This window comes from Uloborus diversus, chromosome 3 (assembly GCF_026930045.1).
Source record: "Uloborus diversus isolate 005 chromosome 3, Udiv.v.3.1, whole genome shotgun sequence".
Taxonomy (NCBI): domain Eukaryota; kingdom Metazoa; phylum Arthropoda; class Arachnida; order Araneae; family Uloboridae; genus Uloborus; species Uloborus diversus.
The window spans coordinates 126,528,849-126,546,399 of record NC_072733.1 but is presented as its reverse complement, the minus strand read 5'-3'; the positions used below and the strand labels follow the sequence as shown (position 1 = coordinate 126,546,399).

The 17,551-nt window shown below is 30.7% G+C and overlaps 1 protein-coding gene across 1 annotated transcript in view; it reads right to left on the bottom strand.

Annotated features, from left to right (window-relative positions):
* LOC129218416 (dyslexia-associated protein KIAA0319 homolog) overlaps positions 1-17,551 on the bottom strand; it is a 159,281-nt gene that overhangs the window by 127,652 nt on the left and 14,078 nt on the right. The window contains exons 3-6 of the mRNA XM_054852671.1: positions 14,517-14,801; positions 10,046-10,097; positions 6,974-7,271; positions 724-877 (exon numbers count right to left, since the gene is read on the bottom strand). Of these exons, the coding sequence (XP_054708646.1) occupies positions 724-877; positions 6,974-7,271; positions 10,046-10,097; positions 14,517-14,801 (789 nt within the window). The remainder of the gene's footprint in view (positions 1-723; positions 878-6,973; positions 7,272-10,045; positions 10,098-14,516; positions 14,802-17,551) is intronic.

Sequence of the window (17,551 nt, the reverse complement as noted above, 5' to 3'; positions counted from 1 at the left end):
GAGCAAAATTGAGCTTGTTGCCGCATTTGAAGAGGATATGGAAACAGTGTCGGAAACGATTAATGGAAAAAGGTGGTAGAATCCGTGTGAGAAAGGATTAAAGCATTGAATCCAGCAAAAAATGACGCATTCTAGTATTGATCTTGTTTATTTTGAAAGTGTTTTTTCCCCTTTTAATTTGAATATTTTAATTTTTTGACTTCAATGTAAATCTTCATCACTATAAACTTTTGGATTATTCTTTCGAAGTATACTTTTAATTGAGTATATTTGAAATGAAATGTACACTTTAAGGTCTAAGAAAGGTGGCACATTATTTAAATGCCTAATTTGCATTTATTTGGTTAGAATTAACTTTTTTTCCAAAAAGTGGGAAGTATTCTATTATTTTGAATTTGGGTTGTATATGTTTTTGTTCATAATATTACATCTAATGAGCATATACTCTTTGACACAACTTTTACTGAAATTTATCACCAGCATCTAAATTAATAACATAACATGAAAAAGTATTTGAAAAGAATTAAAACAGTTCATTTTAAAAAAAATTCCATGTTATTTTTGCTTTGTAACAATTACTTTGATAAAAGTTGTAAAAAAATATACATAAAAAGGCATAAAATGAGTGATTAAAAGGGGGGGGGGAAATATTAAAAGATGAAAAATAGTAAAGGCTTATTAGCTGAAGACTCATATATAAAACAATTAACTATACATTTATACCTTGTTGCTGTTTTAATGCATAGGCTGAAAGAGTAACTTCGTTTTCAGGTAACTGTAGTGTGACATTGTCACCAGCTGAAACTACTAGTTGATGCATAGGTGGTGTTGTTGAAGGCACTGTTTTTTCTGTAATGTTTTTACTTGATATTAAAACCTAAAATGAAAACATGTTCATAGCATGGGCTTTATTTATTTGGTAAGATTTAAACATGTTCACGCACAAAGTCACTGACAAATTTTTAAATACTTAAAATGAGAAACTAACAAATTAAAAATCAATAACAATGCCTAATCAAATGTAAAGCAGCGTCTATCAATTATAATTTCAAAAAAATATATCAGTTTCAAAATTTTACAGGAAGAAAAAAATAAGATAAATTAAAAGAATGAACAATATAACAATTTTCCAGATTGGTAGGCCGACGTCCCTTCCGGATGTTCTGGCTGATGTTTCACAAATATCTTTCAGGGTTCTGCAAAGTACAAATTAATTTGAAGGAGAAGTCTAAACCATATGGATCTTGATCCTCATTGTATACTTCATTAACACTAGAAAGAGGATGTTTTCCGTATACCTAGAAAGACTAGTAGCGGTCATTTTGACCGCCATACTTAAAAGATAGTAAATTATTTCTTTTCAGGATTTTTCATCATAGAAAAGGATTTGTTTTGATACTTAATGAATTGATTTAACACTTTAATCATAACATAACTAATAAATAACTATCAGGCGACTTTTTTTTTAATTTTATGTTCAATTAAGCGAAATACACATAATGCGTTACGTAACTAACATTGAGGAAGAATAAATTTGTACAAAATAGGATACATTTCTTAAGCATACAATAACTAACAAATATTTTCAACCATATGTGTCATTATTTTCATAAATGCATAAATATTGCAATATGTATTTACATTATTTACAAATACTCATCTTTACCATTTTGCTTGTATATGAACCGAAACTCTTTTTGCATTCAACAAACTTTCGTAGTTTCCAGTTATTTCAATTGACATTATTTTCGTTTTTTCCCTGAAGTAGAGACTTTATCATTTCTAGCAAAATTGATCAGTGCAGATTACTTGGAAGAAATTTACCTTTTGAAATAAAAGTAATTTCTTTGTAAATGTGTCAAAAGCATTGCTAGCTGCTAGGTCAAGATTATTAAAATAATCTTGCATCGGTCAACTCTACTCCAAACTGTTTCATACGTTGCTATTTCTTTTTTTTCCTTCTCGCACTTGGAGAAAAAGAGAGTTGTTTTTGATATTTTCAGTTTTTTTTTTTTTTTTTTTTTTTTTTGTTTATTTGCACCTGACCCCTTTCCCGTTTGATTTCTATAGCTTGAGCATCAGTGTTTATTAGCGAAATTTCGTTTGATTCTTACTCTGAAGAATCTTTTTGTGCAAATCTAGGTTCTCAAAAATATTTGCAATCATCTGATGAAAGCAGGGGTCTGTCCAGGATTTTTCACGGGGTCTGTTTTTTGTGAAAAATCAAATAATATTGTGAAAAATGAATTAATTTTGTGAAAAATCAAATTATTTCGCAAAAAAAAAATGTTAAAATGAAATTTTAGAATTTAGAGATGGCACAAACTGCATCAATTAAACTTAAAGTTAAGTGTTTTCCTCTTCTATGTCGAGAATATCATTCTGGAGTGTTTTTTATATCATTCTGGACATTTAGTGAGGGGGGGCATCGCTATTTATCTACCATTCTACATTATGTTAAGTTATACTAGAAACATTTCTGTACAGTATTTAAAATATTTGTAACAAAAAAAATAAATAAATAAAATAAAATTCAGACAAGGGTCAGCATTTTTAACTTTTTGACCCAAGACACTCTTAAAAAGCACAGAATTTCATTTAAAACTTATAAATTCCGTGATTTTTACAAAAATAAAAAGATATTTTAACTGTTTACCTCTTAACAAAGCGTAATAAACATCAAAAATTCGAAAAATCGGAATCCCATAGTGGATGCAAAGAGATCGCAAATCTCAAAGTGAAGGCATCAAAAGTATAAAAACAGCTTGTAAAAGAAATATTTTTGATAAAATTATTTTAAAATTGCATTTTACAGTCCTATGATAAACATTTCATTAATATCTGTGGACACAGTTGAAGCAAAAAAAATAAATAAATAAACCATCTATATCTATCCTCATAAATGAGAAAATGGAATTTTGCTAAAAACTTGAAATGAGAGTTCTAACAAAAATAAAAAGACTTTTCATTTATTTGCACCCTAATAAAGCGAAGTTAGTTTGAAAAAAGAACCAAGTATGATTCTCATATCGGATGTTAAAAGATTGCATTTTTCAAAGGGTAGACATCTAAAGAACAAAAAAAAAAAAAAAACGGTAATTAAAAGAGTTTATTTAAAGTTAATCATCGTTGTTAGCATCGAAAAATCAAAACCCATATAATTTTCTCTCAAAATAACAGTTAAACATCGCACTGCACCTTAAAAACGCAAATATTGACAAGCTGGTAAAATGATGAGAATTTTTTCTAATCAAGTCATTATAAAGGTACAACGCCAGACTCTAAGTGGTGATAATTTTGAAGTTGGTAACCCTATCCGAAGCGATCATATTTTTCCCCCACCCTTACTATCCCTTTGCAGTTTTAAGTTCATTTCGCAGATATATATTACTAGCTGCGTTGCCCGGCTTTGCTCGGTCTACCTTGAAAAAAACCATTGCATCAAGTGAAGTATCTTCAATAACCAGGATTAAATGAAAGAAACAAAACATCATGCAAAATTTTCTCGCCAAACAATGACGACAGATACTAAAATACTTTTAAGAAATTAAAATAAAATGAGAAAGATGGATTTAAAAGGTAACCATGGAAACACAAAATAAAATAAGTTTAAGAATTGAAAATGAGAAAGATGGAAATAGACAATGGATTCAAAAAGCGTTGCCGTGGAAATGCAAAATAAAATGGTTAAAAACTTGAATAGAGAACAGATTTTTGAACTTCATTTAATTCGCTTGTAACTTTTTTTCTAAAGAAGATACAGGGCTAAACTTTTGACCATAGGTCGAGTTAGATCTGGAGTAAAAAATGTCGCTTTTTTCAATGCTGTCAAAAAGAAAACTGTGGGACAATTCCTTCACTTTTTATTGATGGATTTAATGAGTGCCTAAATTTCAGCTAAGCCTAAAAAAATTCGAGCTAAAAACGTAAAAAACTCCCGCCGCCATTAAGTTAAAGCATTGGAACAAATTGTGAAGAACGCAGAAAATTCTTCCCTTTCCAACGATACATAATATTACTATTTGCGAGTAATTTTTCACCCCCATATTCGGGAATTTATGTGAAAATTGGGCCTAAATTGGAATAAAAAAGGAACTATTCATCGAATTGTTTTCGAACTGGTCTGCAAATCTTCTCAGGACTTAAAGGAACAAACCGTGAAAATTTCAGCAAAATCGGCCGGGTAGTTCTTGAGTTTTGCGAGTTCAAACACACAGACACGTTTTGGAGACTTCATTTTATACTATGTAGAGATTATTGTTTAAATCATGAGCGGGAGAAAAGTGCTTACCAACACCTTTTTAGAACAGTTTACAACAACACCGCTGCTAATTAGTTGTGATAAAACAAACAACAAGCATTATATTTATTTGGCAGTAGCAATTATTTATCGTTTGCAGGAACATCGCAAGAGTGCCTTTTTTTTTTCTTTTTTTTGCAAAATTAGACGATTTTGTATAAGCTGATCCCTCTAATTTGACTTCAGAACAGGTTCCAAAAATTATCGGTTTATACACAGAAATATGCGTTATTTTGCTTTCACATTTGCTCTTTCAATAAACAATTTGTGAAAGATCCGATCTTGTTTATCAGAATTTTGTGAAGGATCCGTTTTGGTTGATCGGAATTTTGTGAAAGGTCCATTTTGGTTGATCGGGATTTTGTGAAAATTCCGTTTTGGTTCATTGGAATTTTGTGAAGGGTCCGTTAACGGACCCAAATATCCTCTGGCCAGACCCCTGGAAAGTGAATTATTTTTGTCCCTAGGAATATGCTCCTCTTCAGACAAGTCAGAATAAGTTCTGAGTTGTTCATCCGAGCCAGAATAAGTTTTCGACAAATTCTGGAACAGTTGTAGGAATTCATTTTCTGATAAGTTTTATTTACTAATGGTCCTTCGCAACATCATGAAGAGAATTGTGTGACTGGGCTCTTCAAGCTCATTGTAGGAAAGAAACGCATGTGTTTGAAGCAAAACACATGTTCTGGTGCACAAAACAAATCCAGCCAAGTTTTTAGAATCCACCTGTTTTAAATCTAACTCTTTACAGAACCAAAAGAATTTCACTTGTCCAGTAACATGCTTTTCAAATTCACATCTATCAACTGTGCCCTCTGTACTGATAACAGAAAGAAAGATGCATGTGACCAACAAGTGTTTGCACCACTTAACTGCCCGATTTCTAATATAAGATATTGACTTCAAAAATCTTACATAATAATTTTTTGATGCCCCCCCCCCCCCCAAGTATGGATATGTAGAGATTTTTCCAACCCCCCTCCCCCTCGGGACCCTTACGTAATTAATGAATGGACCCTAACTTCCTCTCAAAATAACAGTTAAATATCACACCGTGCCAGACGTTAAAAGTGGCGGCGATAAGTTTGAAGGTGTTAACCCTATCTAAAGCAATCACATTTTCTCCCCACTTGCAGTTCTAAGTTCATTTTGTTGACACTTTTTCAAAGAAGTTTACAACAACACCTCTGCATAAAACAAAGAAGCAAAATTGTAAACCAAACTGACTTTCAGCTGTTTTATTTCTTTCAAAGAAACAAACAACAAGCATCATATTTATTTGGCCGTAATAGTTATTTATCACTTGCAGAAACATCACAATAGAGCTAATTTTTTTTTTTTATTTATTTTTTTTTTTTTTCAATATTAACAGATATTTTATAAGCTGATCCTTTTCATTTAACTTTAAAAAAAGTTCCAAAAATTATCGTTTTTATCCACAGAAATATGCGTTATTTTGATTTGCTCTTTCAATAAACAATTTGTGAAAGATTTGTTTTTGTTTATCAGCATTTTCTGAGGGGTCCGTTTTGGTTGATCAGGATTTTGTGAAAGGTCCGTTTTGGTTGATCGGATTTTTGTAAAGGGTTCGCTAATGGGACATAAATTTCCTCTGGCCAAACCCCTGTTAACTTTTAGAATAAAAAACCATACAATTTTGGTAAAATAAAGTTATTAGATTAATGAGAAAAATCTACAAACTACAGAAAAACCAAGATTTTATGCAAAAAACAAGAATTTAAAAAGTGAGAAATTTAAAATTCACCAAATATATTTTGAATTATTAAAAAAAAGAGCTCACCTCAACACAACAATGTGTTGATAATTGCGTCTTGAAAGAGATACGCCCACCCACGTTTAAATTACTTTATATTCACATTCAAAGTTTGAAGAAACTAACATTTTCAAAGATATACACGTTAAAACACAACTACTGAATAAAAAACACAAATATGTTTTCCTATGAAGTACAATGCGAACAAAAAAAAAGAAGCTGTTAGCAAATTCAGGCTCCTATTGACAGGGTTGCCATGTCTAAAAAAATCATCACCTGATTGGCATAAAAAATTATTTCAATATGGTGCAAAAATTTGGATGTCACCAAAGGGGGGGGGGGGTACACACTGCATCTGAGCCAAACTTAATGCAAATTTCTTACATAAAGAAAGTACAAAGCAGAAAAACCAGATCTAAGTCTTACATTGTTTTTTGTAAGTAATTTTGCACACTAGTATAGCAAAGCTGTGCATTAACAATAAAAATACAAAATTGGTATTTGTAACGGGAAGTAATATGACCAAAATACAGAATAAATCCTTACATTATTTCATAGAGCTACACCCACTAAAATATCAGAGTTGATTCTTATATATAAATATTAAATACTTGTCAATGCGAGAGAAAAAAATGCATCTAAAAAAATATTTCATTAAAAAGCTGTTGAATAGGTACAAATTGTACAACTATTAAGAAACAATATTTTTAAAAAACATTTTCGGCCTTTGAATACTGAATAAATTATTGGAAAAAACATTAAAAGCCAAATTTAATCACATTTTTAAATTTTTCTGCAAATTTAGAAACGTACATATTAAATATGGTTTTCGTGTTTAGAAGGGCAGTATACCTACAAAATAATAAATGTAACAGAACTAACAATAAATTTTACAGTACCTGATTGGATATCATTGGAGCATTTGTAATCTGCTGAAGGCGACTAACGTGATGCTTCTTTTTACATTTTCCTTGCTGACGTTCATAACCATCAATGCAATGGCAAACTCCAGTGCGTGCACGATGGTTTTTTGGTACACACTCTTCATAATCTGGACACTGATGAACTCCATATACACAATTCTTTGCTGTTGGAGCAAAAAACACAGTAGTTGAGATGTCTTGATCTAGCTGAGGGTCTTCAGTTTCTTTAAACTGAGTAAGACCAACATCATTTTGATAATCATCTTGGAACAATCTAATAAATAAGAATCAAATTTTATCACAAATAAATAAAAATTTATGCTTCAAAATCTCAATAGAATCATGATACTGAGAGCCTATAAAAATATTTTAAATCAAAATATATTTTGTTGCTTATTAAAAATATCTCATGAATTTCAAAAAGTTCCTTGGGTTGCACTCAAGTGCAGTTTTTGCAAGATTCCTGAAACTTTTTCTGAATCTATAATCTTACTCCATAAAAATAATTCCCCATACTGCTCCTGCTGTGGACCAATTAGCAGACAAAACTTAAAAAAACGTGAAATTTTCATTTTTTATATTTATTTTAAGAAGTCAGCCTGCATAAATTAAATGGCTTACGATAATTTTCAACTGCAACCTTATTATTATCAATGAACAGAAGAATCTTGGAATTTAGCAATAAAAAAACAGGAAGAAAAGATTGAGATTAGCTTCATTCTTTTGGTTTACTGAATGCACTAACCCCTTTGGAACTTTGAGTTTATTGTCTGCTCCTAGTGGCACCAAACCTATTTGAAACCCATTGAAGGTCAAAATTGAATCAAAACATTTCCATCAGCAAGATCACCATTGTCAGAGGGTTTTTTTTTTTTTTTTTTTTTTTTGAGGCATTGATGCAATTTTTTGGCCAACTACGAGTATTTCATTACAGGGTTGCCAACCTTGGAGAAACAATTTGAGGAGCATCTATGGTGATTTTGAGGAGCAGTTTGAAATTTTGCAGAGCAGCTCGGCATTTTGCATTAATTTCAATACCTAAACCTAAAGTCTAAAAACCTAAAATCACTTATCTAAAATTGTTTTTGAGCTTTGATAATCATTTTAAGCACTAGCATAAAAATAAAAACCAGCCTTTTAACACTATGTTATGCTTGAAAATGCTCAGACAAAAAATGCGGAGCAAAATAGCTTTTTTGCGGAGCAACTCTGCAAAATGAGAAACAGTTTGCAACCCTGTCATTAGCACATTATTTAGTAAATGTTTGATTTAAGAAAAAAACAAGTTGATATCCCTAAAACACCTTTGTTCCACACCTTTGTTCAAACAAACAAATAAAACATTCTCTTTCAATGCTATGGAGCCATTCATTAATTACTTAAGGATCCCGATAGGGAGGGAGGTTGAAATAATCTCTACACACCCTTACTTTGGGGAGGGAGAGTGGTCAAACTCATTCTTGCGTAATATTTTCCAAATGGATAGAAATTGCACTGTCAAGAGAGAGTGCGGGGATATTTCATTTGCGTCTAAAAGGTAAAAACAAATAGGTTGAGTTGTTTTTTTTCTTTTTTTTACAGAAAATTAATAGTGTAAACTATATTATCGCACTATATATGGCATGTTTTATTTTTATTAGTGTTGCATCATTTACAAAAAAAATGTCGAAAAAACATTCAGTCTAAATTCCAACTTTTTAGTAAATATTTCTTTACACAAAAAAGGTTTTGAAAATAATAATAAAATGGAATCTTAAGTTAGAGTAGGGGGAAGAGGACATACCAACATTCTTACGTAATTAATGAATGGCCCCATATGTTCATTAAATGTATTTTGTGCTATATGATACACAAATATTTTGTTCGAATAAATATTTATCTAAAATGCTCAAACAATAAATCTCTTTATGATATATTGCATTTTTTTTCTTCAAATTTATTCATTAGCATTCATAATGGTTTGGGTTGACTCTTTCCTTTAAAAGGGAGGGGGGTGGGTGGAAGAGCACCCATGCATCAAAAGATGTCTAGACAGGGCAGAAGGAATAAATCACTGAAACCGAAATTTCTCATATTTTTAGCACAATTTTTATTTAATCGTATTGTTTGCATCTTTTTTTTTATATAGAATAGGAAATGCAGGTCGTGGACAAGAATTGCCAGCATATGAATACCAAGATTTTTTTTTTTTAGAACCTGCACATGAAGGGGAAAACTTAAACTCCAAAAATATTACATCAACCGGCAACAGAAAATGTTTGCCATTATCTTTTCTTTGTTTAGGCCAAGGGAAGGGGTACATTTGAGATTATAGAATTATTTCACTTTTGTCAAAAAAGAGGGGGAGGTATAATAGGGTGGGCTCAAAAGAACTTTTTTTAAATAACATAATAATAGTATGGGTAGTGCAGAAAAGGGGACATTAATGGAGCAAATTGCACATAAGAAATTGGAAATTTTATGGAGGATTTCTTGAGCTGCCATAATAATTTTTCCATATTGGATGATGGATAGTGCAGAAAAGGTTCCATTTTGGTAGCATTCAACTCCCATTGAATATTTCAGGTGTGTAGTATAGCTCCTTTCTTTGTCAAAATATTAAAATGTTTGTTTTTACCATATTTATACAAAATAATTACATAGTTTGTCACAATGAATGCATTTTTGTATGCTTTGTATGTTATGAGTTAACTTACTTATTGCATATTAATATTAAAATTTTAAATATGCTTCGGTAGAAAATATGAAGTTAAGCTACTGATGATCACAACACTAAAAGTTTTCCAAAAATAGCTAACTTTGTGTGTTTAAAAGTATGTTTGGGTTGATATATAACGAGGAATACAATCATGACATGTAATAAGTATTCCTACCCTATTCCAATTCAGAAATATGTGAAACATTTGTCCAGTGATCAATCTTAAATACCTTTGAAGAATGAAATGCATATTTAATCAAATAGATTAAGTAGTGACATCCATGAGAGGGGAAAAAATAAGATTTATATTGCAATATATTCATAGCTAGATTGATAGTGGAAAATATTACTTTTCATCAGCATCGCCATCAGTTAATTCATCTTCGTAGACATACTTTTCTTCTAAGAAAAGAAAGATAAAATTGCATGAAAGACGTAATCATCATTTGCCATTGGAACAAAAATATTTTTAGATTTTACATTAACTGATTTTCAGATCAAATTTCTTCCTAATATATTGTTTAGAAATATTATTACGGTAAGGATGAAATTTTTTGTACAGAGGCAGATGATAGGCCTTTTTAAAAATTATAGATTATGAGTAAATTTCAACATTTTTATGTCTACAGATATAATTTGTGACAATTACAAGTTTGCAGTTAAAGAATAATTTTTAGAGAAAGGAAAACTAAGTTCTGAACATTTCAAAGAGAAAATGGGGGAGGGGGGGGGGCAACCAAAGGCTGCTAACATTTAAATATGCCATTACTTTATACATATATACATTTATTGCTCGATAAATAAATAACAAACATTTCTTATCTTAATTTTTTTTCTCAGTCAAAATGTTGTATATACGTTAATAAAAATGTTAATGAGATATAAAATTAACTTTTGAGTAGATATTATACAAGTTATGTCCAAAAAATTATTTTAAGGTGAAAGCAAGAGTCTCACAAAAGTGTTTCTGCTTGTCCCTTGGAAATATTTTTGAAATAATGGAAGTTACACTTGCTATTGTTCTAAAAATATTGAAAAGAATTTCGCTACATGTAATATATAAAACTTCCAATCAATACAATATGAATTGATTCAAAGATTTTGCATTCTATCAATATTGAAGTGAATTACTAACTAGATATATTTAAAATGTATTAAAAATAATTGAAATAAAAAAAAAATTAGCCAGCAATTCAGCCTTTTAACTTCATTGGCATTTGACACTCGTAAAAAGAATGGAATTTCATTTACATTTTTTGAATTTAATGATTTAATAAAAAACAAAAACTAATTTTGTTTGTTTGCCTAACAAATTATTGGTTATCAAGCTATGATTTAATATCATTTCAAATGAGTGCCAGATCAAGGAGAATATCTTCATTGTCAACAGAATTCTCACATATTTGCTTTTTTAAATAGTATAGTCTAAAGTCATTATGAGGCTATTTTCTCTATTTTATGTCATACCACAGACAGGAACGTCCTTTATTTTTAGTAGCAAAAGAACTTGGCTGAAAATGTATTCAAAAATATTGAAATATATGTACGCCACAAATACAAACACAAAAAGAGCTTTTAAAAAAAAAAACTGTGTAGACATAATTAATATTATTTGCTTGGTGCCATCTCCACAATGAATACTTTTTCTATGAAAAAGTTAACTGTAAAAATATACTAATCTTAAATGTTTCATTCACGTCCCTCAACATATCTTTAAATACTTGCTGGGAAAATAAATGGAATCTTTATGAAAGAAAAAAACACATGCACACACATATAGATATTGTGCCCCTGCTTAACCTGGAAGACCTCTATATTTGTAACCACTAGTAGGGGAATGTGGGGCAAGTGAAATGGTCAAGCTTACTTACATTTTTAAATATGAACAAATTGGAATTTTGTTCTAAAATTTACGGTTTATAAAGGAGGAACAATCTATTTTATAATAAAACTTTCACTGAAACGTAATTTTTTATTTTTGGCAGTAACTTTGTACCTCCAAAAAAAAGTGCAAAATTTTCCCTTTTTTTTCATGGGGCAAAGTGAAAAATTGAAATTTTTCTCGAATGAAATATTTTATATTTGATCCTTAAAGGGATATTTTTGATCAAATGAATGAGTAAATAAAACAATGGATGATTAGATGAAATAAAAAGAAAAAATAGAAAAAGAAAAAATAAACCAATTAATTAATATGAAAAAATAAATGTGTGAATAAAATAGTGAATGAATAAGAAAATAAGTTAACGAATGAAAAAATAAGGGAATTATTAAACGATGGAATGGAAATGAAATAATTAATAAATAAATCAGCAAGTAATTGGACAAAGGATTGAATAAGTAAACAAAATGAGCTATTTCACTTTGCCCCATCCACTTTGCTCTGCATGTACTTGAATAACTGTACAAATTACTCAAAACACTATTTAAAACACAAATAAACTTAATATTAAACAAATACATGCTGCACCGAATATTAGTACATCTCAATTAATATTTAAAACATTAACAACAAGAACTTTATCAATTAATATAATAATAAAATTCTTAACTTAAGACAAAATATTACAATATGAGTGTTAATTTTTGAAAAATGCTTTTATTATTATATTCTTTGATTTTCAGAGGTAACTTTTTGTTAACTGGAGCAGACTTTATGAGTTACAACATAGTTAAAATACTACTAGATAAATGGTGCTAAAAAGCAGAGTAAATATTTCACTATTTCACTTTGCCCCACTGCTTCCCCCACTAGATGCAAATTTTTAATTACAAAAATGGTCAAAATAAAAAGTTATAGTTTGAAGCAAAAAAGAAAATTACTGAAAATATACAAACTTTTAACTTTTTATATGGCCCCTTAGATCCTCAACACTATATTTAGGAATATAATCTCTATTAAAAAAACAACACCAACACAAAAAAAAGATGACATTAGAGCAACCAATATTCACCCAGATATGAAATGTGACATTTTGTGACTTAGGCCACTTTACACATGTAGTCATTTACATCTCTAGGGAAGAAATACGGCAACTCACAAGAGTTTAAAAATGTATGTGTGCATAGAATGTGATTTTAAATTGTATGAGCTTTTGTGGTGTGTTTTTATATATTATAGCATACATTTTCATTTACAGTGATCTCTCGCTTATACGCGACCTCTGTTATACGCGTTTTTGACTTATGCGCGTTTTTCTCACGGGCCCGGCCAGCGATATAGGAAAACAATGTTAACTCTTGTTCATTTATACGCGAAACCTAAAATGCACCTTTCAATTATGCGCGATAAAATTTTTTCAAGTTTTAGTTAAATCGCCTATTCACGCTTTGCTTATCGGAAGATTTGTACCCTTCTTGATGTTTCTTGGAGTGCTTTCACACACCTTTATTTCAATGTTCAAAATGTTTCCAAGAACGCGTTTTTTTCGCGCAAGTGTGCGATTGGGGATGCAGTTAGTCTTACAATTGACATTGAGAGGGGAGAACGGGTTACATGCGAAAAGGTTAACCTTTCTAAAAGTCGTGGTGAAGCGGAAAGCATCGACATAGCCTATCGAGGATCTTTTGTATCCTCACAGACTATGACACTGATCACGCGATAGTTTTTAGGTTTTGTGGAATTCGCTTACATACTGTACAGTGCATGAAAAATGACAAAATGTGCAACTTCAAATTTTACATTTTTATTAAATTACAATGCATAAATGGAAATTATGTGCGTATTTATTCATTAGTATCAGTATTGTACTATTAGTATTACTATAACTGTTGATAACTTACTGTATTTAAGCTTAGTTTTGGGGTTTTTCACTTATGCGCGAATCTCACTTGTGCGCGAAAATTTCGTTGTCCCCTTTGGTCGCGTGTAAGTGAGAGGTCACTGTATTTTCCAATAACAATGAAAAAGAAAAATATTTTGATTTTTTCTTTGAGAATATGCCACCCTCCTGAAGGGGTAATATGTTCCAACTTCATCTTGTATGGTTTATATAGTTTTAATATGTACTATTGCTATTCTATGCAAAATAAGGCATACAATTTTTAGTACTCTAGTCTTGTTTGCTTCCAATTTTTCTAGGCATTGTTAGAACCTGTATGAGAAATCACCACTAACATTTTAAAAAAACCATTGCTGAAAAATATTACAATATGTGCACTTGCAGATAAGGATGTATATCCTTCTCTTAAAAACATTTTTTTTTTCTTTTTTTGGCCAACAAGGAAAAGGTTGCAAGAGTGGGGGATATGAGATTCGTTCTGATCTTAAGCGCAATCAAACTAAACGAAATTTTTAAGAATAAATAATGAGATTGCTAATATTTTGAATAACTGTTCGCAATTAAATTGTAGCAATAAACATTTAAATAGCATATACTGAAGAATTTTACATTACAGTATAACCCTGATTTAACGATTGTCAAAGAACTGGAAAAAGTTATCGTTAAATCAAGGATATCATCAAATCAAGGAGAATATACATTCAATGAAGTTAAATCTGGATCATTAAATCAAGGAGAATATACATTCAATGAAGTTAAATCTGGACCAGTGAAATGTATCATTAAATTGAGGAAATCGTTAAATCTGGTATTGTTAAATTGAAGTTATACTGTATTTCAAGTAATGGATCAGTCAGTTGAACTGTACAGAAGAAGTGGCAAAAAATGAAAACACAAATAAAATATAGGATCAGATTATAAAGAAACAAAATTAAATAATAGCACCACTTTGGTATTTTTCAGAAATAGTATATAAACTTCAAAACTGCACTTTTACATCAATTGCACTCAAACAACCAGAAGACCATTAATTACTAACCAGGGTATCGAACCACAACCACATAGGACTTCTCAAATTTCTTTCCTGATCTCTTTAGGGGCTGACATAACTTGTAACTGTCACATTGGATTGAATAACATGATGTGTTGAAAAGAAATGCAACATTACAAGTTTCATCTTCACAGCAGACATCAACACAATCAGTTAAAGTTTCAGCATCATTAATTTTTTTATAAGCTCCAGCAGACAAATTGCCATAAGGAGTAGACTGGGAATCAACCAATAACTTTGTAGACCTAATATCTTGACAGGATACATATCCTTCTAAAATCATGAGTTTCAAATTAGAATCAGTGTTAATTGAAATATAATATCAATTCAGCACAATTTTTAGGGTAAAATGAAAGCATTATTAAATTACATAAGCTTATAACCTCCAAAAGTTTATAAAACTGTCAGAAGAGCAATACTAAAGTACAATCAATCAACATGGAAAACAAACAAGTTACAAGAGTAAAGGTGTAAATTTCATTATCTGTTTGACAAATATTTATAGCTACAAAATTAGCAACTAAAATCTTTCCTATAGAGAAAACGTTTTTTGCCATTTCATCTTTGTTGAGGTATGATTTGCAAACACAATTGAGTGAGGAATAATTTGCAACAAAATGTGTCAAAAAATTCAGGAGGATAAGTTGATTGAATTTTTTGGAATGAAATTTACTTTTTAAAAGTGTAGTCATCTCATTGGAAATTAGGAAGGCAACTCTGAAAAGTGTCACATGACCATCCGATTTTTTTGAAAAAATGACAGTAATTACAGCTAATGACAGCGGGAGAAGTAATTAATTGGTAACATATAGGACATTTTCTATGAAAAATATAGGACATGTTAAATTAAAGATTTTGCCCCTATGAAAAAATAAATAATATACAGCATGCATTATCTAATTATTCTTGCATTTACTATCATCAATGAGTTCAATTGATCAAACTGCATACTGTTAAAAACTCAAATGAAAATTCCAACTTTCGTTTAGAATGAAATTCCCGTTGTTGAAAGAACAACTTTTGAAAAATAGATTAAAAAATATTTTTTAACAAATTTTAAACATAATGACAGTTATTTATATATAATAGAACTACTTTCAAGCATGGAATATTTGCATTTTCAAAGAGCTTTTGTCTAATCATGTTTCTATATTTCATCTTTTGCAACTTTAATATTTTTATTACCTGCATCAATAAGAGCTAATAAGAGCTTGTGAAGCTTCTGTTTTTTGCATGCATCTATGTTTAATGCCATTTTTCATTCTTTGATTGCCTACAATAAATCAAAAACTGAGCAGAATCAATTTTTCAATTTTCATTATCTATTCTTTTTAACTACAGGAGCCTTTTTACTTCCTTTTACAAAAAAGGAAGTATTGTATTCGCGAAAAAATTTTCACTCAAAAATCGCCCTTAATTTCCATTTTGCTCACCCCCAAATGAATGTTGAGTTTTTTTTTCGATTCGACCACATGCGGAAAAGTGCCTAAGAATGTATAGACACGCGAAATATCCATTTTGACCATCACCGAGGTAATTACAACGACTTTTCTCGTGACGTCTGTATGTATGTGCGTATGTGCGTATGTGCGTATGTATCTCGCATAACTCAAAAATGGTATGTCCTAGAAAGTTGAAATTTGGTACATAGACTCGTAGTGGGGTCTAGTTGTGCACCTCCTATTTTGGTTGCATTCGGGTGTTTCTAAAGGGGTCTTTTGCACCTTTTTGGGGGGAAATCATTGTTAATTTCGATGCAAACTCAAGTGGTGTTATAATTTGGCGGTCACTTGGCGATATATCGCCAGTCTTTTGGTTGCCAAGTTTTGTCGCCAACTTGGCGAAAAATTTGGCGTTTTTTTTTTTTTTTTTAAATCTGCTTTCAATGTGGCCATTGCTAGTGATATTTAAAGAGTTAGAGAGAGAATCCCATTAAAATTGCAATAATAGGGAAATAGCATTAAATTGGTGTAAAAGGAAGTCATGTGATGCACACATCAGCTCGTTATTAATCGTTGTCAAAATCTACGTTTGCCCGTTTTTGCTTGTGCAGTTAAAAGAGCTCAAGTGTGATAAAATTATGTTCAACATTTCGGTCATTTTTGTAAAGAACTATTTTTTACTTTTTTTTGCTATTGAAGTATATTCTGCTTTTTTACTTCCTTTTCCAAAAAAGAAGGTATTGTATTCACAAAAAAAAAGAATTCACTCAAAATTCTACATCAATTTCCATTTTGCTCACCCCCGAATTAATGTTGATTTTTTTTTCAACCGGACCACACGCGGATAAGTGCCTAAGAACGTATAAACACACGAAATAACCATCTTGACATTCCCCGAGTTAATTACAACGACTTTTCTCGTGACAACCGTATGTACGTATGTATGTGCATATGTATGTCGCATAACTCAAGAACGGTACGTCCTAGAATGTTGAAATTTGGTACGTGAACTCCTAGTGGGGTCTAGTTGTGCACCTCCCCTTTTGGTTGCATTCGGGTGTTTCTAAAGGGATCTTTGCCCCTTTTTGGGAGGAAATCATTGCTATTGAATCACATTAAAATTGCCAATAATGGGAAAATGACATTAAAATATGAGTAAAAGGAAGTCATGTGATGCACACATCAGCTCGTTTTTTTTTTTTTCTTTTTTGCCTCTGATTTTCAGTGTAATTCTCAGATTTTCCGTTACTTTTTGAGATTTGTATTTCAAGTGAGCAGCTTGATAAAACAGAATAATTTTATTAGTAAAGCATGCATTAATTTCCATCACAATTCTAGCATCCTTATTAAACTTAAAACACTTTATTACAGCATCAATGCATAAAAGATGCCCTTTTTCTGACAGTACCCTTTTGTTTATGGAGGGGGGGGACTCTTTCAACCAATGCTACACCATGTGAAGGAGTTAAACATGTAAATTCCTACTAAAAGTCCAAAGCATATGTGTTTAGAAAGCTGATAATGTTCATCATTCTAAAAACATTTTCCCAATATGAATCAATTGATTTTCAAGTACTATTC